Genomic DNA, 24,196 nt, shown 5'->3' with positions numbered 1-24,196 from the left:
AACCTCCACGACAGTGGTTGTACCATCAGGAACTTTCTGTACCGATGAGGTTTGTGAGTAATATATCACATTTATTAGAAACTTAAATTCAACAATTTAAAGTAAAGTAATTGAGGTACTCCTGTATAACGAACGGTGCAGTGTGAGTGAATTATGTGTTAGTTTAAGTGTTGCAGTGCTATTTACATGAAAACTAAAACCAAACTGTGGTTAAAAGTATCAGGCCTCAAATAAGCACCTATAACCATAGGTATTGTGAGCCTGCTGAAGTCAAACCACAATTTCTAATACAATGTCGACGTTTCGACCCTAATCAAAGAAATTAATTCAGGCGGGTCATCATCAGGACAGAATATTGAAATAGGAAGCACCCCTATTTAATTGTACTCAGACACATCCTAGTTGTGTTAACAATAAAACTATACCAATTAGCTTTCCATCTCATGTAGCCCTGGTGTGTTGTTAATAATACCACTTTTTTACTTTGCCATCAAATGGCTTCAGGAAGGTCTTAGATCGTTCCATGAAAATGAGCCAAGTGTTTAAAGTACTTTTTAAAACTTGTTGGTGTAGCCAATGTTAAAGTTAAGGATCTGCAGCCCTGATTTAATCAGGTTAAATGCTTTTGCTGGTAGTTCAGCAGCAGCGTGTTCACCAGTGCGCTTATTTACTGTAGGAGTTATAGCATTTTTTGATATATTGATCATTTACAAAGCTCATTACAAACTGAAGGGTCAGTTAACGATCAGTGGGAATCATTCATTGAATCATTCACCTAGCAATTTGCTAAGAAGGTTGCCACACACAAGGGCAACTCTAGATCCTCCTCAGTGTTCATTAAGGAATGGTTAACCTCGTCTGTTCTTTGATAACTAAAGACAAAGGTCAATCAAGTGCTTCAGCTTGTTCGCTGCTCCTCAAAACAAGAGCGCCACCTTGCCAACTTGAGACAAGCAAAATCAAATCTCAAGCAAGCTGTATGGGTCATTAGGAGGCAGAACCAAGAGCAATTCTGGGCTAAACTTGTCTGGGACATCAAGCACAAGAATGCCAGTAGTTCTGGAACACAATAAATGCCCTAAAAAACCCTGAGGGCCTCAAATTAGAATTGTGTATATCGGATGCTGATTGGGCGTCCTTATTTAAAGCTCACTTTCACTTGAACGTTGCTGAGAATACAGCTCTTCCTAGGGGACCAGCTAGGTTAAGTTACCTTGCAGAAACAGATCATCACACGACCATGGGCGAAGGTAGCAAACTGGTTTCGCTTCAGCAGCTGTCCGATGGCTGATAGTTCGGGGAGGAAAACAGGGCCTCCATGTCCAAATGGGGTCCCACAGGCCATCTATAAGTCTGACCCACCTGAGTGGGTTGATGTCATGGCTCCTCTTTTCAATCATGCACTGGTTGGAGAGTCAATACTGGAATCCTGGACAGGATCGATCATTTCTCCAATTTACAAAGGGAGGAACAATTCAGATCCAAGGAGCTATCGGCTGATAGCGCTGATTGACAACAAAGCCAAACATTATGCTGGGGTCCTTCTTGAACATCTGCGTGCATGGGCTAGTCGATACTCAATAATTCCCCCAAATCAAACGGGGTTCACTAGCAACACAGGAATAAAAACTAACATCACGGCCTTATCGTTGGTTTTCGACCCTTCAAAGGCCGATAAACTGCCACTTTATCTCTGTTTCATCCACTTTAATGCCGCCTTTGACAGCGTCAATCGAAGAAAGCTTTGGGGGAATCTCAATAGCTGGCAAAACCCACCACAGCTCCTGAAAGCCATTGAGAATTTGTATGCCAGAACTTGGGTCAGGATGAAATTGGGAAACGGATCAAACCTCTCAAGGAAGATCTCAACAACTAGAGGCCTAAAATAGGGCTATGTCCTGGCCCCAACCTTGTTTAATCTATTCTTGGCTGACTTTCCAACTGCTCTATCTTCCACAAACTTGCATGCACCAAGGCTGGGCTCAGCGACATTACTGAATCTCCTTCACGCGACTACGTTGTCTCACTCAGTAGAACCAGGGTGGGCATGAAGAGCCTACTGAACATGACTGAAGTTTACTCTCTGCAGAATGGGCTGCAATTTAATTACAAAAAGACTCAAATCATGATTTTTGGTAAGAGATCCCTTAAGTAAACAGCTACCTGGAGCATAGACAGAAGTAAGTTAGAAGAAATTGGCACTTATAAATATCTTGGCGTTCTGTTTGAGTGCCACGGCTCCTTCACCAGACATAGGGAAGAAATAAGACAGAAAGGGGTTGCCTTGGCTTCAGGGCTTTGGACGCTCTTGAAAACCCTGAGTAAGTACTCCCTCAGCCCGCTGCGAGAAGTAGCAAGAGCACAGGTGGTTCCAACTCTGGCTTAAGGAATTGATGCCTTCGTGGTGGAGACTCTAAGGTCCTGGATGATACCATAGTGAGCATAAATCGCCATTTGTTTAAGCTTCCTCAACACACCTCGCCAGCTCAGATTAGGTTGGAGTTTGGCCTGCTAAATCAATCTCTAGCCAGGTCTGTAGCTTTTGTTAACTTCTGCCGCAAATTAAGAAATGTGGCTGGGAACACCAATAACTGTTTTATATGGGAGGAAATATCAAAGAAGTCCTCTCTGGCCCAAGCCTATCTAGATGCCACAATCGAGCTGCTACGCCTGGAGAACCTATGGTCTTCAGGTGTAAACCATAAGGTTTTTAAAATTTTAACCAAAAAAGACGTTGCGGCCGTTATGGGTACAACTGGGGATGCACCCGAGCAGGCATGCTGTTTTAAGTAGCCTTAACTCAGCAAACCAAAGACTGATTTCCCAAACTGTGAGATATCTTGCGGTAGTGGAGCGGGCTTTGTCCGGCACTTATGCTTTCCAACATATAACAGCCCCCCTCTCTTATAGCCTCTGATCACTGCTTAAGCGAAAAATATTATCAATGGCTGCAAATTTTATTTCGATTATGTTGAGCTTTTTCCTCAGGGATTGATGTATTTTAGTATATAGGTTCATTAGCACTTCAGGGATTGTATGCCTTTCTAGTTGTGCTGCATTTTATTGCGAATTGTGTGTCATTTATTAATGTTATCATGTGTAATGGTTTTAATTAACTATGCACGTCTAAATAAAGTACTTACTTACTTCATGGTCTGTGATGATCCAGACCCAAAGGGGCCTAGATAATGTATCTGATAAACTCTTCTTTAATTTGCACCGTTTGCACCCTTTTTTGTCTTAAAAAGAACTCTTTGGGAGATGACACCCCTACACACACAGACACAACCTACAGATGCTAGCTGGCTTGCCACGCTCAGTTGCACGAAATCATGGCCTGGTTTGAACATTTTTGCCAGGAATGATTTGGGTTCGCAGTCTGGCCTTGGACTTTGTCGAAGGCGCCTAGATTACTTAACTGCACAATTAATATGTGAAATATCAAATATTTTCCCTATTGGCAGTGCCTCGCACCCGCTGCACATCCTTTCACAGTGCCAAGACACCAGGCCAACAGGAAGAAGATCCTGGAATAAACATAAAGCTGGGAGTCCCATCCTTTCTCGGTGGAAATATGGGTACAGCTGGAGACAGCCCTCACTCTGCTCATCTCTTCCCCAGCCACATTCTCGCATTGTAGAACAGTCACCATAAAGCTTTAGATTAGTTCGTATGTATGGACGTTATACGTCACACCCATTGTCTTCTTACTGAATATGTGTATGTGTCTGTACGGTGCCCTCGGGTTAGAGTGCACAGGTATCTGTCTCTCCCGCTAGCTCAATCTTGCTTTCATTATTTTGGATTAGAATGGGCAAATCTGTCTCTTGCTCGGATTCGTCTTCTCTGGAGTAGACAGTGCTGACTCTTTTTCCTCCCATTATGTTGTTTACATGTCCTGGCTCGTCTCGGTTGCCAGATCTTCTCTCTTGACGCCCTTCCCCTGCAGTCCCAGAGCTGAGGCTGATAGAGTTTCTGGGAGCAGTCCATGTCGCTAGGAGCAGCGCCCAAGGGTGGGGTGTTCGCCGTCGGAGTGTCAATGTGTTTTCTCCTGTAGTTGTTTCTCTGGATGCCTATCTCAAGGTCATGTCCAGAAGACACTCTTACTTGAGGAAGGGGCTGAACAGGCATCCAGTTGTCAGACATGAGTTTGCTGAGGACAGTACCTCCTGCTCACATGGGATTTGTGTTTTGTTGATGCTGCCTTCGGGTACTTGTATGCCTTTTAGAGGAAGGTTCCTAGAAGCAGCTTTTACTGGCTCTCAGCTGTGAAATATGACTTGATGTGGCCAGTGGGTGTTCCCCACATGATGTGGACGTGCACAAGAGTTCCTGGGATTCCTTTCATGTGACCTAACAGGGTCATTTTATTAGTTCACTCAGCATTGTTTCCATGTTTCGATGGCTGGCTCTGTCAGTGCCCTGTTTGTGGCGAGGGACTCTCATTTTCTTGTATTTAACATTTTCCCATCAGTTCCTATTTCACATCTCTTGGTATTCCCTGGAGGTGTCATGGATCTGTCATGTGGTCTCCTTGCTATATTGATCTGAACTCTCACTGCCCTGTGAAGCTCCGTTCCTGTCTGCTTGGCAGTCGAACCCTCTACGAATTGAAGAGATGGACGAAAGCACAAGACGAGAGCCACCTTGATCACTTCTCCTTCACTTCTTGATCAAGGTGCCGGTGCTCAAAGCTCTCCTCTTAAACATGCAGTTGCTGCAATTAAGGGGCATATTTATATTCTGTTTGCGCCAAATGTGCATCAAAAATGTTGACGCACATTTGGTGCAAACCTTGCACCATATTTATAGTATGACGCCCGACCGCGCGAACATCAAAATTCCTTTGTGTGCGTCATTTTCTGGATGCGGGAAACCGCCTTGCGTTAATGACATGCAAGGTAGGTGTTCCCGTCCAAAAAATGACTTTAAGGCCTGTGCGCCTTACTTATACTCCTGCGTCATTTTGACACACAGGAGGGGGCGGGCCTTAAAAAACGGCACCCAGCCTGCTGTGCGCCGTTTTATAACGCCTGGGTGAGGGCAGGCGTTAAGGGACCTGTGGGCTCATGTCCATGGTCTCTGACCATGGAAGCAGTCCACAGGTGCCCTTCCCTGCCCCCGGGGACACCCCCTGCCATCCCACCCACCCCTGGATGGGGGGGACCCATCCCATGTAAGTACAGGTAAGTTGAGGTAAGTATTTTTTTAGTGGCATAGGGGGGCCTAACTTGGGCCCCGTACATGCCACTGTGCCCAACGGCCATGCCCAGGGGACTTAAGTCCCCTGGGCATGGCCATTGATCAGGGGGGCTTGACTCTTGTCTTTGCTAAGACAGGAGTCATTTCCATGGGGGTTGTGCGTCAAAAAATAGCGCAAGTCGGTTTAGAGCAATGATTTTTTACTCTAAACTGACTTGCACCATTTTTTGACGCACAACGCCCATTTTCCCCTACGCCGGTGCTGCCTGGTTATAGTCATTTTTTTTTTACTCTGACCAGCCCGCAGCGCCGGCTAACGTCAATCCATAAATAAGGCGCCCGCCTGGTGTGTTGGAATGGCGTTAGCCGGCGGTAAGTATTTGGACGCAAACCAGTGCCGTCGCTGGTTTGCGTCAAAAAATATAAATATGGGTCATAATGTGCAAACATGGAAGACTGAGGCAGCATAATCCTGAAGCCATCTCGGGCCACTTCATTCCATTTAAAGCCACTCCCTGCCCCTTCAGTTCACTCTGGCAGCTTTCTGCTTTCTCCCATTGTGACGCTTTTTCAGTTTTCTCTTCTTCCGTCTTTCCCATGTGTGTCTTTTGCCCGCAGCAAATGCTTTTGGGTGAAGAATAAGCACCGGCCCTCAACAATAAGTGCCAGTCCCTAACAATAAGTGCTGGTGCTCAGCACCGGAAACAACAAGCACAAATTAAGCACTGGTTTGGCCAAGCATAGGTTCCAGGTCACTTTTAAATTACCTTTCTCATTTCTTGCGTTCATTATCACAGACAGAAGTTCATTCTACACGGTTCATTTCCTGTTCTCAAATCACTTCCTTTAAGTTAACATCCCTGCCTTTTGCAGCCAATCTCCTCCTACCTGGCCTGAGGATCTGGTAGTCCCCACAGGTGCTTAATTTGTGCTTGTTGTTTCCGGTGCGGAGCACCGGCACTTATTTTTGAGGGCCGGGACTTATGTTTTTTGCCTCAAGCATTTACTTCGAGAAGAAGACAAATGGGAAAGATGGAGGAAGAGAAAAACGAAAAAGCGTCAAAATGGGAGAAAGCAGAAAACTGTATGAGTGAGCTGAAGGGGCAGGGAATGGCTTTAAACAGAGTGAAGAGGCCCGAGATGGCTTCAGCATTATGCTGCCTCAGTATTCCATGTACGCACAGTTAATTGCAGCAGCCGCGTGTTTAAGAGGGGGGCTTTGGGCACCGGCACCTTTTTATTTACAAATTAAGCACATCAACCCTTTGCCTACACCAACCTTCCACATGGGCCCAGAGCTGGGTTCTCGAATCGTTGGCACCCGGGGACTAGTAAAAATTGCTGCTTGTAGACCAAAGCGTTTGTGTAATAGATTCGCGTCAGCTCACCAGGGACATCAAAACCATAAGAAAAGCAAAATTGAGATCAAACGCTCTTTCATGACCCATCGACTACGCAGGAAGCACCATCACATGGCCATTGACCCAAACAATGGTCTCTTGTATTTTTTTTTTCCCCTTTTAAACGACCATCTTTGAAATAGCGAAGCTAGGGCTTAAAACAGGCATAAAAGGTCCATCTACTGAAACTAGCAAAACGGAAGACATTCGAACTTTTAAAAGATTGGTTTCATCACAGAAGTTGCAAAAAGCTCACAGAGATAGCAAGTTTTTTTCAGTGCAGGGAAAGCTATTGCTTCCCCGAGTTACCATAGATGGCTCATCAACACAGAGAACCTCAGACATCTCGATCCCAGTCCTGAACTTTCATTTAAAACACTGCATTCTGGGAGTTGCAGTCTTGGCTCATTTGTCAATTGGACAATTGACAAACACACATGCAAAAAATGTCTTCCATTTCAAAATGGCTGCTATTGAAGCAGAAGAAACTGTAACTCAAGTTTCTTATCACGGACAGTTTCACTAATGCAGTTACTGGCCATCACAGGCTGTATGATGCAGAATGGGAAATTACCTGCTGGGCGTAGAATTACAAAATCCAGTACCCCATGCGATTTTCGGGCCCATTTCACTGCAGATTGCTCTCCTGTTATAAGTCGGGCAAAAATCGATGCTGGAAAATTTGTGCAGAAACGCGTTTGGTTTTGTGGAGTGCATTCCTGCACGTGGTACAAGCTGGAATGACGTGCATTGGCATGGCCTGCAGAAATACCACTCCATGCGACTCATAATGAGGTCACGTGAAGTGAGAAAGGAAAACCCGGAGCTGGCAGCACTGTGTCCTGGTGACAGGGAGTCATCTGCACCCTTGCATCTCGCCCTGCTGCAGGTTGCCCCAGCTGAAAGATCGCACTGATGGAAGTCTTCAATTCTTAGTGCATAAAGCCTCTCTCCTTCCTCTGATCCCGTCCCGGGTTACCCTCAGCCGATGTTCTAGCCGGTGGGTCTTAACTTTTTAAACTCTTTTGGACACCCTTTTCATCATTGCTGGATCCGGGGACCCACGCTGAATCATTATTGGAATCAGGAGACCCCCCAGTAAGTCATATTGGAATCCGGGAACACCGGCCTCAGCAACTTCTGTAATTTGAACAGCAAAACAATAGGCAAAATTACAGAAACAAGCAATCATCAAATACATGCACAAATGAGGATTTTTTTTAATTCACATAAATATTTAAAATTCCTATTTTAATTTTAAAGAGAAGGTTAAATCTTTTCTAAATTGAGACCGCCATTCATCCATATTATATTCTGTTTGATACACTTGTAATGAGCCAACGAGTCCATTTAAGAATACCAAATTTAATTTTTAGCCTCCAATTTCAAATTGCTTCACATTTACAGATCTGTTAAAACTGTTCAATTTCATATTTTGCTTCTTTATTTATATACACTTTGTTAATTTGTTAATATTTTTTTCTAAGTACTCACAAACCCCCTGTGCAGGTGGCCATGGTCCCCTAAGGGTTAAGAAACATTACTTTAGCTGAAAAGGTATTAATCACAATATCTGATATATTCTTCAGTATTTCTGTTTTTCATAGCATCTTCCAGCAGTCCAGTATGCCTGAGGGTGCATAATGAATGGTTTCATTACTGCTGGACATCTTGCAGGGCTGTCATCAGTTCTTCCGTATCTATTACATTGTGTGCATTTGTGTAGAACACGCCCCCCTTTTGTGTGGTCCACTAGTGCTTTTTTACTATCCTAGGGTTCTCTTTGTCTGGAGTCAAAGTGGTTTGATGAAGTGGTATTTGGTCGTTTTTCTATTGTTTAGATTTGAGTCATAATAGATAGTGTCTGGAAGGGCAGCACTGACTGATGTATTTTTATTGATGGAATATATTGCCTAGTGACAGGCATAGTGCGGAAATGGTACAAGCAAGCTCTAGGCATTTCTGTTTGTACTTTTTGGACACACCTCTGTGCACTTGTGTCCTGGCCTTTTGTAACACCTAAGGGAATATTTTCAAGCCGCTAGCGCCACCGTGCGCCGCCCTAGCATCATTTGTTTTTACACTAAGGCGGCGTTAAGGAGGCCTTCCCCCCACACCATATTTACAAAGTGGTGCATTGCTTGCATTGCGCTGTTTTGTAAACCCTTGCACCATATTATGCCTACACCAGGCATAATGTATGTAAGGGGGGCATAACGATACAGAGAGGTCCAAAAAAATGGTGCAGTGAAATTTACAACATTTCTCTGGGCCATTTTTTCAGTCTTTTTTAACGGCTGCTCAGAGCAGGTGTTAAAATGACGCACCTATTTTAATCAATGGGTCCCTGTGCTTTGCTGCACTAGTGACAAAAGTGCACTGTATTGTAAATGCGGTGAAACCATGGTGTCGTTAGGTGAGGCAGGGGCGACACAAGGAAAGAGTCGCATTGGGATCGATGCACCACTTTCTTGTAAATATGCCCCTAGTACTGTATCCTCCACTTGGACATGCTCACATTGGTCAATCCGTCGGCCTATCACAGGGCAGTCCTTTGCAGTTCAGCTGCACACAGAGTGTACGTCTGGTACCCTCTGCCCAGCAACTCACAGTGTCACTCATTCTCTGCTACCTGTTGCTTCCCCACAGACGCTGCAAGTGTGCTATCCTGGATTCTGATGTTCTATTCATATGAATGGATTGGTGGGGTACAGTGGTCTCTGAGACTTCCTCAGTCTGGGAGCTGCAGGAGCTTGGTCTTAGTGCGCACACTCTACAAGTAGAGTGGGGTCAGAGGTCCTCCCTTCCTGTGCTATACCGGAGTCTAGTCTCAGTGCACACACTGTACCAGTAGAGTAGGCTCAGACGCCCTTTCAGTCTGTGCTATGCAGGAGCCTAGGTCTCAGTACACACACTGTACCAGTTGAGTGGGTTCAGAGGCCCTCCCAGTCTGTGCTATACAGGACTCTGGGTCTCAGTGGACACACTGTCCCAGTAGAGTGGGCTCAGAGGCCCTCTCAGTCTGCTATGCGGAGGTGTGGGCTCAGTACACACACTGTACCAGTAGAGTGGGCTCAGAGACCGTCCCAGTTTGCTATGTGGGAGCCTGGGCCTGGGTCTAGGTGCACACACTCTACGAGTAAAGTGGGCTCAGAGGCCCACTACTCTGTGTTATGCCGGAGCCTCGGTCTCATTGCACACACTGTACCAGTAGAGCATGCTCATAAGCCCTCTGAGCCTGTTCTGTGCTGGAACCTGGGTCACAGTGCACACTCTGTGCGTACAGTGGGTCAGAGGCCCTCTCGGTCTGTGTTATGCAGGAGCCTGGGTCTCAATGCACATGCTGTAGAAGTAGAGGGGCTCAGAAGCCCTTTCAGCCTGTGTTATGCAGGAGCCTGGGTGTCAGTGCACACATTATGCATACAATAGGGTCAGAGGTCCTCTCAGTCTGTGCTATGCAGGAGCCTGGGTTTCAGTGCACACACTGTACCAGGAGAGTTGGCTCAGAGGCCCTCCCAGACTGCTATGCTGGAGCCTGGGTCTCAGTGCACACACTATGCGTACAGTGGGTTCTGAGGCCCTCTTACTGTGTGCTATGCAGTAGTCTGGGTTTCAGTGCACACAGTCTGTGAGTTTTCAAATCATAAGCACAGTTGTAAATCAGTATATGAAAGTGTGATGTGTGCCCCTTTCAGTGCCTTTACAAAGACAGGTTGGGTCACTCAGAGATGTTTTAAGGCATGGGCAAAGTAGGTAATTGCCTAGGGCCCCCATTTTACAAGGGCCCCCTGGGAAAGTGAAAATTCTATTTGACCTCCCTCTGTCTACTAAGGGCCTGACTATGAGTTTGGCCATCTTCAGACCGCCAAACTCACGGTGGCAGTCGGACCGCTGCACTCCTGGTGGCCCGCTACAAGATAACGATACTGGCAGTTGGACTGCCAGCAGACTGCCGCCTCCGATGGGGTGGCGACGGTCGAAGTCGTGGTCAGCCACCGTGGGGCCAATGGCAGCACCGATGTGCTGATCACGACTTTGCTTTCCACCAGACTTTCCATGGTGGTTGCACCGCCATGGAAAGACTACCAGAAAGCCAGTGCTAGGGGCCACAGTGCAGGCGCCCCCCTGCCAGCACCCTCGAAATGCATACTGTCTGCTATGCAGACAGTGTGCATTTTGGGGGTGCTTGTGTGCAATGGCATTGGCCTCGACTCCCTGAGGGAGCTGAGGCCAATGCTGATGCACTGTTTCTGCTGGGCTGACTGGCAGATACATCGTAATATGACAGGGGGCGAGGCTGTCAGCTTGACGACGGCCTCATCCCCGCAGCTTTGGCAGTCGATGGTCGGACAGCCAAAGTCGTAATCAGGCCTTAAGTCTATTTTACTAGCTAACCAACTCTCTCAGCTTGTCATACCTCTTACTCTATCTTTCTACCTGTGTCATTTTAAGGCTGTCTGTGGTCCCGGGCAAGACCTATTTAAATTATTTTTATTTGACCCAGTTCCAGTTTCTGAAAGTTTAACATATAATTCACTATAGTTTGGGATTATGAGGAGTTGAATTACCAAGGAATTACTTAATAAATGTCAGTGTTGTGTCTAACAGGGCCCCCAAATTCCTTAAGATAAAACTGGGATCACTTGCGTAATGCACACCATTGCAGCCACTGAGGAGGAGCAGGTGTGGGTTAATTTTTGAGAATGGCAACTCTGTCAACTGGCTTTAAGCCTAAAACTGAAGGCCCGCGCACTGGCGGGAAGCCAAACTACATCTTCAATAAAAATGAGTTTCCTCTCTCTACCTCTCTCTGCCTACTGTACAGGTAGGCACAGAGAGGTAGAGAGAGGTGCGTTGATGAGGGAGAGAAAGAGGTGGGGTACAGAGACATAGTGAAAGAAATGAGGTACACAAAGGTGAAAGGGTAGGTAGGTCTGTGATGATGTTGAGATATTGAGAGTCAGTGAGGTTGAAATAGTGAGGAGACATATGGAAAGTAACGTGAGACAGAAAGATTTTTTTTTACTTTATTGGCGTCATTCAACTGCCTGAGAATGTTAAGAATGGGCATGCACAAAATGCACTGTGAATGTGCTTTCCCAGCGGCCATTTTTTAAAATCCTTTTTAGGCACACTGTTATTATGGTGGCGCTCCTGACTGTCCCAATCACTTTAGAGGGAGGCACTTTGGAAGGTGGGGCACTGGGCAACTAACCACTGACCATGTTCAAAACGTTTTGCAGCCTGGGGTTTCCTCCCCTGACGTGTTTTCTAGTCACGGCCTGTGTTTTCCTCTTCCGGTCCGGGTCTTCACCTCCTCCGCTTGACTCTCCACCCTATGCATCTCCCAGTCTGCGTTTCGAATCCCTAATTGCCTCTCTCCCGGTGAGCGCATTTGTATCTCCCGGTGTGGTGTGTTTGAACACATCCCCTCTCTGGCCCATTACGTAAGCTGGATTCCTTGGACCACAGTGTGCTCGTGCTGCTGTCTCCATGTGGCTGTTGCTTAGCGACATGGCAGATTTCGCTTCTCAGCAGACACGAGCAATGGACGATTGCAGCACCATAGACAACTTGCTGGGAGGATCGAGCACTTCAAGGGGTCTCTTTGATGGTTCAAGGTAGGTTTTAATCTGAAAACCTCCTGTGTGTATGCTCCCCTGGTATTACACTGCTTCGATAATCCCTCTCTTGTTTTCCTCTCCCCTTCCAAACAGCATTGTATTCATTTCTAACCTGCATCACCGCTCACAATGACTCCCATCTCCACTACTTGTCTCCCGCCCCACCTCGCACTTACACTCTGCACCTCCTCTCCTGATCTTCCCACAATGTACTGCCTCTTCTGACCACCCCCACTATGCAACATGTATTCCAATTACCATGTTCCTACCACTTTCTCTTAAACAGAACCTCTCCCAGTCACTCCCCACTCCACCACCTCTCCTGCTCACTCCCCCACTAATCCTGATGCCTGCATCACTCTGCTGACTCTCCTACTTTGCGCCCCCCCCCCCCCTCTCTTTTTGATCCCCTCCCACCGTGGCTCACCTCTTCTATCTCCCTTGCATTGTAAAGAGTCTCCTATCATGCCCACTGTGTACCCATTTACTCTTACCCTATGCACCACATCTGAAAACTACCCCAAGCCTGCGCCGACTCACAGTGATACTCCCTCCCTTTATTGTGGAGGGGCTGCCAGGCCTTTGCCGATATAAACATACATGTTTTTACTCTCAAAAAGCACACATCACCATAGTAATCTCTGGGACTAAGGGAACTACTTTGTGTGTGGATGTGCTTTTTACGAATGGGCAGGATGCTGTCACTCACACAGAAGTTAGCCAATGGCTATAGTGGGCTGACCCACTACCCCATGCTGCATGTTGTTGCGGGTAGAACAATGTGAATGGATGCCACAACAACAAAACCAATTGGTGAGAGCCCTCCTGAGTAAGAATTTTATATTTAAAATGTTAGTAAAATAAAAGGCTATCGCCAGGCGTAAAAATTGATCAGTAGTGTAGCCTCTTCCGCCTCCCAACCAGAGTGCAGCAGGAGGCACTTGTGAGGTAAGGCTCTGCTGGGAAAGCCCGCGTTCCTATATCCATTTTCAAGTTTTTGGTGCCTCCTGATTCATGCAGGGGCTGAAAGAGCATGGGCACAGGACATCACCCTTTTTATGATTTTCTCCATTGTGCCTCATTCTCTTGCCTCCCATGGAAAGTGCAACAGAGGTACTGTAGGTATGGTTCTGGAATATCACGAGTTAAATACCATGCTACGAAAATTGCAGCAAAAATATTTACGACCAAAATGCTGACTAGATGAGTCTATATAGAAAATTATAGGTCTTTGCGGTACACGGATGTGAATTTAAGAACAATAAACATATGCATACCGCCAAGATAATTTGTTTGTTTAATTTTGCTAGGATACTCTTGTAAACATTTGTTTTTAATCGATATGCTGACATATCATACAGAAGGGGTAGTGGCCCATGTGAAGAGAGACAGAGAGATTGAGCGTAGCCTGCAGGGGCGTTCTATCAACCCCTATCTATGGGTTGGGGCCTTTAGGCATTGGCAACCTTCCACAAGGCAAAAGGACAGCGAGTCTCTTGAATGAAGTTTAAATTAAATCTGTGTAGGGGGAGTGAAAGAGGCTGTAACTGTACACAGTTGGCATTCACACCCATATTTGGTCGTAGAGGGTAGTACCTGTCGTTTAATGGTATTGCATAGATAAGTGAGGTGGTGCCTTTGCGTGAGAGGTTGTACCTTCACATGTGAGGTCATACATGCACAAATATCTTGAATAAGGATATTGTCTTCTAGGTAAGTAATTTAGTTTTAAAGAATAGCAATGTTTTTAATATCACTTTCAATAATACAGTTGTTACAAATACTGTTAACTATTTTAATGTTTAGTTGATGTATTAATTTTATGTTGCTATTATATAAATATTTTTCGTTTTTTAAATACAGCTCGTAATTTTAAGTGATTTAGAATGTTTTATTTAATTATTATGGTAATTCATAGTGGCATGGTGGGTTGTTGGGTTTGTAGGTGAATAGGTTGAGAAGTTAATTAGGTAACAATTAATTATGAATTATTTACTAAATTTTATTGAACTATATGACTATTATGTAAATTATGTAATACTGATTTATTTTTATTATATTTTATTTGCAGGCTGTTAGGTTTGTAGGGGTAGAGGGTGGGAAGTTAATTAAATAGTAATTAAAAGTTCATTATTTTTTAATTATTTAACTGATTTATAATTATGTAATTTATGAAATATTTATTCAACTTGACAAAATGTCAAATGACAGCTTTGTAGGGGTCTAGGGTGGGAAGTAAATTAAATACTAATTAATTTATTATTGTTAATTAATTATTTAGTTGATTTTTACATATACAAAATATGGAATACTGGTTTATTATGCTTATATTTAGTTTGCTCTGTGCTGGGCTTGTAGGGATCTAAGGTGGGAAGCTAATTAATGAATAATTCATTAATGAATAATTAGTAATTGTAAATTAATCCTTGAATCGATTTTTAATTATGTAAAAAAATGAATACTGATTTATTTCACTTATAGTTGTCGGCTGCTAGGTATGCAAAAGGAAAGGGTGAGAAGCTAATTAAGTAATAATGAATTGACTAATAATTATTGTTTATAAATTACTTATTTAATTGAATTTTAAATATGTAGATTATGGAATACCTATTTATTTTAGTTAAATGTTAGGGGTGAGCTGCTAAGTTTGTAGGGGTATAGGTGAGAAGTTAATTGAATAAAATTTATTATTTGATGGTTAATTATTTTATTGAATGGTAAATATATATATTGACTAATTGTGTTTCGTTTTTTAATATATAAATATTTTTCATGTTAATTAATAATTTTTATATTACAAGTTTAATATTTTTTCACAATTCATTGGGTTACTGCTATATATAATGTGTTTGAAGTGAAGTATTTCCCTACTCTTGCGAAGACTAGAGTAGGAATAATAAAATTAATGTCTTTGCAGTTCAAGACTTTTTCTACTGTTGCACTGTTTGGAGTTGGAATAGTAAACTTCACCCTTCCAAAATCCAACGCTTTCCCCACTGTTATATAGACTGGAGTGGGAATAGTAATTGTCACCCTTCCGAAATCCATTGCTTTTTCTACTGTTGCTTAGACTGGAGAGGGAATAGTAAATGTAACCCCTCCGAAGTCCAACGCTTTCCCTACTATTGCACTGACTGGAGTAGGAATAGTAAGTCTAACCCTTCCGAATTCCAACACTTTCCCGACTATTGTGGTGACTGGAGTAATAATAGTAAATCTGACTCCTCAAGTCCAACAGTTTCTCTACTGTTGCATAAACTGGAGTGAGAATAGTATATTTAATAATCTTAGACTCCAATAGTTTTCATAAAGTTGGTTAAATAGATTGTACAGCACTTTGTTTTTAAAAAAAATATTTTATACTATCTGTTTGTATTTTTTAATTTATTTTAATATTTATAGTATTTTTAGGTTTTTTTATAAATGTGTTTTTGGGATTTTACCTTTTTAATATTGTAAGTATTTTATTTATTGCCTAAATAACTTAATATATATATTTTAATTGTTTAGATTTTTATGGCTATATATATATATATATATATATGTATATATATATATATATAACTATGAAAACAAACAGATATGTGTGTGTTTTCATAGTCATACACTTAAAATATAAACAAAATATATAACATAAAATATATATTTTTATTATGCTACACTATATATATTTATATAAAGAAAACACATATATGTGTTTGTTTATATAAGAATATATTGATATATGGGGTCTCATAGCGCCTTAGGAGATCGACGGTCAGAAAACCTGTCCGCCGAACTTTCGACGGGGAGGTTGCTGCCACACTGGCTACCTCCCCGCCAGACCCATTGAGACTTTCCTGCTAGGCAGATGGACAGAAACCGAGGTTTAACCCATCAGCCTCGCGGGAAAGTAGTGGCAGCATTGTCTCTGGTTTGTAATCGAGCCGGCTGCAATGCTGTCACCTGCAGGGTGCTGGGCAGGGGGACTCCTGCACTGCCCATGCCAAGTGCATGGGCAGTGCAGGGGCTCCTCTGTGGCCCTCTGCACCTGTTTTCCGCCAGCTTTTTCATGTTTCATGTTTTCATGTTGATACCGCCATGAAAAGGCTGGCGAAGAACCAGGTCGTAATCAGCAGGGCAGCGCTGCATGCAGCGCCACCCTGGCAGATTCCAACCTGCAACCTGTTGGGATCACCAATCCCCACAGAGACGGCGGAACGTTGGCAGTCTGACCACCAGGGTCTTAATGTGGCGGTCGAATCGCCACAGCAGCGGCAGTCCTGACAGCCAGCCTCGTATTGAGGCCCATAGTGTTAAAAATTTGTGGAATTTGTTCAATGTATATTATAACAATTTTATATGTTACAATATGTAACATTTACTACTGTAAACTCTATTTATATTAAAAATTGATATGTTTGTATATTTGTGATTATTGTCAACAATATTTTTTCCTGATAATTTGGTTCTTACCATTATAAGTATAGGAGCACGATATTGTGGTAAATTTTATACAATATTTTCGTCAACTGTATTGTTTACCATGATATTGTGTCAGTGATCCCCATGTTAGGTTACACCAAATGGCATACGATACCTCTGACTGGGCATACAAGTTTGCAATTGTCATATGGTAGCAATAATTGGGACTATAAGACGCATGTAAGGCTATACTCGGACATAAAAGTTTGCGGCTGAGTTTATGAGGCTATGCCAATGTAAATTAGTTATATATGTCAGGCTGGGCATAGCCTTTGGGGATTATCTGGCTGCACTTGTGCATATGATGCCTATACACAGACGTATTTATTTTATTAAATGGTATTATAATACACAAACGTATCTAGACGGCAACACAATGTGGCAGAGTGCATAACACCACATATGAAAATAAAGAGGAATTAAATATAAAAAGTTAGTACGAAATGGATAGAGAAGTGAGCTGTGCAAATGACAGCATCGTTACACGTTTAAACGTTTGAGAAAATGTTAATTGTAATGGATCGAAATATAAAGTATGAAGCACACCATTTAGAAACATGATGCTGCACAGAGGGATTGATTGATTTCATGTTTCTGCCTGGCTAGTGCCTCAAATATCCTCCCATGGCACTGACTTGACTGCGGTAAGAAGCGTGTCCTGCCCTCTCCCCTCACACCATGAACTTTGTAAGCGTGGAGCCTGAATATTTTCACATTAAAATGGACTTGTAACTCAATAACTCTCAGTATTAACAAATGTGAACCTCTTGTCGTAGCCAGTGAAAAGATTATAACATAGGAAAATAGTTTTACCAGTCATCGTCAGATTACTTATTACCGCCATACCCAGTGCCCGAGTCTTGTCTCCATAGTAATTCATTACCCTATTTTAACATAAACACTGTACCTTGTTTCTTCAATGTGTGATCACTTGAGCACTGAGCACATTAAAGTATTTGTTTTCTTCGCATGGGACATCTGTCCGTATACATATCAATAACTGTGTGTCCATAGAGATCCCAAATGAACATTCCCAAGCCCTTCTAGGCTGCTTATTATCCTGCATACTGTATCAGCATCAGTCTTCCTTGGTCCCCAGTTCAATCTTTGCTATCACATTGCCATGAAAGTCTGTGTTCATCGGTCGATTTCAACCTATCCATAAAGATCTCCTGGCAAAGGATGACAGCCCAGAGCTGAGTATCACAGGTCCTTCAGAAACATGAATCACAGATCTGTGTGTCACAAGCACTGACCTGATGTATGACTAGTCCTACCGGAAGAAGTGATTTTTGAGGGGGGATGAGTGCATGCTCAGCAGATCTAAAAGTAGGACGGATTCTGGGGAAGGTGGTACACAGTAGTTTTAGCATACATCCATTGACATCTTTGGCTCTCCGACATGAGGAAAAGTGTCTGATAATGGAGTACCTACGAATTGCTGTGAGGTCAGTCAGCATCTTAGAATATTATGGTATACAGATATGTTGGGCATCAGAGGCGGCACCTTCGCAATGGCGAAGGAGCGTCGCCTCACTGGCTGAGCCAGCAGCTGAAAAATACAACAATATTTTAATATTGTTTTATTTTTAAGCTGCCTGCTCAGCCAGCAGGTGCAGGGAGGGGGAGGGCTGCTCCATGGGAGGATGGGGATTGGGGTCAGTGTGCATTAAGTGCGCATTTGTGTTTGGCCTGCGGTCTTAGACCAGCCAAACACACATGCACACTTAGGTTTCTCTAACAGCCAGGCTGGAGAAACTGCACAGACCCTAGGGCACTGTCTGAGCGGCAGAGCAAGCCGCTCAGACCATCCTGATGCCGCTCTCATGCTAGGCATAGCATGAGAGCAGCGCCAGGTTTGCTGGGGAGCCTCTGCTGGTGTCCCAGTGAATGCTGGGACACCAGCACAATCGCAGGAAGAGGACTGAGGCGGGCGGTGGCAGCAGGTACTTTTTTTTCTTGTATTATTTTATTTCCCCCGTACCCTCCCTCCTCCCCTGCCTCTCCCCTTGAAATTTGTGGTGACTGGCACTGTTGGGCATCATCCTCAAAATGTAGTATGTGCTACTTACTACAAAATACCTACGAGTGTAAATCAACACCTCCTTCTCTCCGACCTTTTCGATGGGAAGGTATTCAACCATGTAAGTTTACTACTTAGGAGTAAATGTGGGAGGGGCCAGGCAAGTCAGTGAAAAAAAAGAGCATACTTCAGAAATAGGAGGGGGTTTAGGTTAGAGTAAGGAGGGGTTTAGGAAGGGTGGGAGAGGGGTTTAGAGAGTAAGCCCATTGCTGTTCACAAACTGCACATCAAAGTTACTGCAGCTAAAAAGGACTCAAAACAGTATTAAAGGTATTCAAGCTCAGAGCCGGAATAAATCGAGCACTACACATGGCCCACCACAGGTAACGCAAGACTCTCTCTTAGAAAATAATGGAAGACAGACTTAAAATAAAAATCCATAGGAAATCATGTTACATTAAATTATTTAAACTAGGTAAAATATAAATAAACATAATGTATTATTATACACATTTAAAACTAAAACATGATCATTATTTTATTCGAAAATATTTTAATAACTTTTAATTTAGAAATTAATGTAATATTACTTTTTAGTAAAATATAATTACGTCTTAATTCTGTACATCACTTTTAATAATTTTTAATATATAGTAAAAAACATACTTTGTTTACTTTAGGTGGGATTTTGTTTTAATTTGAATTTCAAAAACATAATTAAAATGTAATATATTCTATATATATGTTTTAATTCAACATTACATTAATAGTGCTGTAGCTTTTTTATTTTGTTCTACATTTTAAAAAATATATAAAGTCAATTTACATTAACAGTTACCATAAATATATTTGTGCTAATTTGCTTCAAGTTTAATAAATGTCTTTACTTTTCCATATAGTGTACCATAGGCAGATCTCCGTCATCGATGAAATTGTGAATAGCCAAAAGTAGCAAACTTACTAAAACACGTAAGAATAGACTTACAGATGTAACTTAGTAACAAGTGAAAGTTATCTTTGTGAATAGCCCTGCTGGTGTGTAGGTTGCTGCGGAATCAGTCATCAGTACAGTGTGTACTTGTCTCATCATCACACAATATTGTTTGACAGGCGATAACAATGGGCACGAACCTAGGGCCCATTGTCTAATCCTTTCTTTCCATTTGCAGTGAAAAAAACAGGCTTTGATCAGCTGATTCTGTCACACATCTGGCTGCATATAGCGTCCCCCAACGATTCTCTCTCCTGTTTCTTGTTCTTGTTCACCATTTAAGTACTCCTCTGACATAGCTCAAAGGGCAGTACCAACCAAACTTCCATAAGCAGGTGGATGGCATGCAAATGCCTTTCCAGCCTGATTACAACCCAGACTACACTACCAACTTCACCGCGTGCTCGGACCATATTTTCCCCTCCCTGCCTTGCAGTGCTGTCACGCCTCCACAGATGTCACTAAGCAGGTCCTGGCCTCTGTAGGAGGTGAGATTGATAGGATGCTCTCCCTTCCCTGTCTTGCAGTGGTCTGTTATGCCTTTCTCTTCCATCCACAAATACCAATTTAACATGCCTAACTTTCACCATACATTAGGTTTTCAAAAGCAATACAAAATACACCTACTGACTTATTGCACAGCGTATCACCATGTACACTAAAGAGTGTGCTAAACAGCGTAAAACAAAATATGTTAATCGCTATACCACATAAAAAGAGTATAAGCTGGCAAGACAGCTCAGTGACCTAACAATTATTGCAGACCTGTGCAGTGATCTTATAGTTTTACAGTTGCCACCAAACAGGACCGGCTCAGCCTTTCATTTTTTCTGAGGTTAATTAATTGAGTTCAACAAAGCACTTAAAAACGACAGATGTATGGTATGTAGAGCTATATACAAAAAATATTTTCATTAGAATACACAATATAGCTCTTGTTGCATTAAATAATGTAGCTATCATGGAGGTAAACAGCAATTTCAGTTGTGCAACAGAATCTGTTGCCCACCTTTGGTCTTATTCTGTTCCTTTTCAGTGTCTGTGTCACATATGGTGATGCCAACGCCAGAGTGTATGATGTATGTGGAGGGTTGGTCGTCGGTATTCCACAAGGGACCTAGGATATTTCTGGTCTACATGCTTCTAATGGGGTCACATAGAAAAAACTGCACTTATAACTTGAGCTGGACTTTATTCTGGTAAACATCCTTGTGTCACTAAATCTCACTGCTGGACTGGCTATATGAGATACAGGGAGAACCCCAGGAGGTTGAGGGCCAGTGGGCTTCTCTAGAGATGGATGAAAGGAGGGATCATCAGATATCCAGCCTGGCAAACAGCCCTGAGGGAAGGTGCACAACTTTCTTGCGTACAGCTATAACACCCCCACTAAATCCTCCCGACGGCGGTGGAGGCATGTGGGAGCACTGCAAGGCAGGGAAGGGGGAGTATTCTATAAACCTCACCTCCTATAGAGAGCAGGGCCTGCTTAGTGCCATCTGTGGAGGCATGTCAGAGCACTGAAAAGCAGGGATGGGAGAACATCCTATCAATCCCACCTCCTACAGAGGGCAGGGCAAGCTTAGTTACATCTGTGGAAGCATGTCACAGCACTGCAAGGCAGGGAGAGGAGAGCATCCTATCAATCTCACCTCCTACAGAGGGTAGGGTAGCTTAGTGAAATCTGTGGAGGCATGTCAGAGCACTGCAAGAAGGGTGGGGGGAGCATCCTATCAATCTGACATCTTTCAGAGGGCAGGGCAAGTTTAGTGACATCTGTGGAGGCTTGTCAGAGCACTGCAAGGCACGGAAGGGAGAGAGAGTATTCTATAAACCTCACCTCCTATAGAGGGCAGGGCCTGCTTAGTGGCATCTGTGGAGGCATGTCAGAGCACTGCAAAGCAGGGATGGGAGAATCTGTCAATCTCGACTCCTGCAGAAGGCAGGGCAAGCTTAGTGACATCTGTGGAGGCATGTCGGAGCACCACAAGGCTGAGGGGGGAGAACATCCTATCAATCCCACCTCCTACAGAGGACAGGGCAAGCTTAGTGACATCTGTGGAAGCATGTCACAGCACTGCAAGGCAGGAAGAGGAGAGCATCCTACCAATCTCGCCTCCTATATAGGGCTAGCTTAGTGACATCTCTGGAGGCATGTCAGAGCACTGCAAGGCAGAGCATCCTATCAATCTCTCCTCCTATAGAGGGCAGAAGAGCTTAAAGCACTGCCAACATGATGATGGAATACAATGATGCAACAATTCTGTACTGTAGTGAGGTTCATTTTTAGTGGTACATTGACGGACATGTTTCGTAGTTTTGTGATAGACTAATTATGTTGTGCAGTGAGGTACGTATTTTCTGATACAATAATGGACATAGTCTGTAGTACATGTAAGTACAGCGACAGACAAATTCTGTAGTGTAGTGAGGTCTATATTTTGTAGTAAAATGTTTGACGTTCTGTAATGCTATGATGGACATGTCCTTTCGTGCAGTAATGGACATGCTCTGTAGTACAAGGAAACGAAGGGTTTGTTCTGTCGTGCAGTGAGGTGCATGTTTTATTGGGTAGTGTTGAACATTTTTTTTAGTGGAATGAGGGACTTGTGTAGTGCAATTGTGGACATGTTCTCTAGTGCAGTGCTGGGCATTCTCTGTAGTACAATGAAGGACATGTTCTGTCGTGTAGTGGGGAACATGTTTTGTGGTGCAGTGAAGCACATGTTTTGTGGTGCAGTGATGACCATGTTCTGTGGCGCTATGATAGACATACTCTGTAGCACAACGAAGCACATGTTATGTAGTGCAGTGAGGTGCATGTTTTGTGGTGTAGTGATACACGTGCGTCGTACAAATGTAGACATGCTCTGTAGCACAAAGAAGGACTCGTTCTGTCTTGCGCTGCTATGCTAATGGTGTACTAAATGTGAATATTCTGTGAAGACATGGCGGATTTACCATACCTTGTAGCGGAGCCCCCCGAGGACAGAGTGTGCCCTTGGCAATGGTCGGGCTCTGCCCTTCACCCCTCCTTTGCACGGCTGCGTTCACCACAGGAACACATGTCCGGCCGCTCCTTTTGTGCGCTGCTCTGTGTGTGCATTGTGTGCGGGGGGAAGCCCCGCACTGACCCCCAGCATCCTTTGTGGTCTCAGCTTCCGCTGGCGCTGCCTCGCGCAGGGGTCGGACGGAAACCAGGCGGGAGGCAGACGTTATCGGGACGCGCTTCAGTGGACCGGAGAGTCGAGCAGAAGCACCACGCACCACGTGTAGAGAGTTTCCCATGTGTCTTCCATGTGTAAACCATGGAGGCACATCTCTTTCTTTTTGCTTTGTCGGTAATGTTTTGATTCACATATGGGGTGTTTATGCGTCGATTGTACCGCCTTACATTTCTACTTGGGCTTGTTGTTTTGTTGTTTAACTTGTTTCATTTTATGGCTCTGAACTGTCAGCCAAGTACTTCTGACCAAGAATTTGGTGGTCCTTCTCGCTTCCAGAGCCGCGGTTTCAGTGAAACAAATCCTCTTTGAAAGTGTGTGTTGTGCTTGACACCAGACACACTGTGAACTGCCCGGCCCTCAGGCCCATGAAAGGAGACCATGCTGGTTAATGTTGCACATTAAAGAGCACGCGAGGTGCTCAGCTTTTGGAAATGTTTGCGTCTGATTCACAAAGGCAAAGTTACACATTTAGATTTGCTCACTTGTAGATTTCCTCTTGCACGTAGGTGTAACACTATACTTTTTTTGCTTTTCACCCCTTCCAAGTGTAGATTCACACTTAAATGTACATTTACATATCTCCACCACCCCAGTTCAGGGTATGGAGACATGTAAGAGCAAATTTAGAAATGTAAAGTTACTAGGAGTAACTTTTAACATGTAGGTGAAACAGTCTACTGCTCTCTGGGGATCTTACTATGGGAAAGTACTGGGAGAATTTATTAAAGTATAATAGTCTTTAAGAAAAAAAATGAATGTAAAAAATAAATGTAAAATAATTCAGTATTTTTGTTATTAACATAGAACTAATTACAGCAAATTAACTTATTTAATTAAATGTGTATTAAATAATCTAGATGCGCTTTATTTAGTGTATAGATAATATTTCTTCAAGAATAATTGAAAAACATATATTTAGTTCACATACTTGAAATCATTTGTTGAATGTATTTGAACTATTTTTAACTTTTGAATAAACGTTTCAAAGTTGAATTTCTTTTATTTTTAACAGAAGTTTATTATTAATTGTATAATAGTAATAGGACTGTTTAATAATTGGCCTACTCCAAGACTACATACATGTGGCTACTGTTTTGTCACCTTTAGGGCTATGTAAACTTTAGAAGTGTAGTTTGTGATCAGCAATGTACCTATTCTTTTCAAGTAGCCTGTCCCTCTCTAAACTCCTCCTTACTTTTCCCTAAACCCCCTCACATTTTGTAATAGATATTCCCTGTATTCCCTCTACACCACCATTCCCTCTC

The 24,196-nt window shown here is 43.3% G+C and overlaps 1 protein-coding gene across 6 annotated transcripts in view; it reads left to right on the top strand.

Moving 5' to 3' along the window:
• The window catches only part of FAM171A2 (family with sequence similarity 171 member A2), a 231,269-nt gene that overhangs the window by 24,698 nt on the left and 182,375 nt on the right, over positions 1-24,196 (top strand). The window contains exon 1 of one of the 6 annotated variants that reach the window (XM_069237911.1): positions 11,876-12,223. The exons of 4 other annotated variants lie outside the window; for them this stretch is intronic. In XM_069237911.1, coding sequence (XP_069094012.1) covers positions 12,214-12,223 — 10 coding nt within the window. In that variant the 5' untranslated portion in view covers positions 11,876-12,213. Of the gene's footprint in view, positions 1-11,875; positions 12,224-24,196 lie in introns of those variants that run through there. One more of the 6 variants, XM_069237910.1, reaches the window with a different exon arrangement.

Source organism: Pleurodeles waltl, chromosome 6 (assembly GCF_031143425.1).
Source record: "Pleurodeles waltl isolate 20211129_DDA chromosome 6, aPleWal1.hap1.20221129, whole genome shotgun sequence".
NCBI lineage: Eukaryota > Metazoa > Chordata > Amphibia > Caudata > Salamandridae > Pleurodeles > Pleurodeles waltl.
The sequence above is the reverse complement of the archived record's forward strand: the minus strand, read 5'-3'. Positions and strand labels throughout refer to the sequence as shown.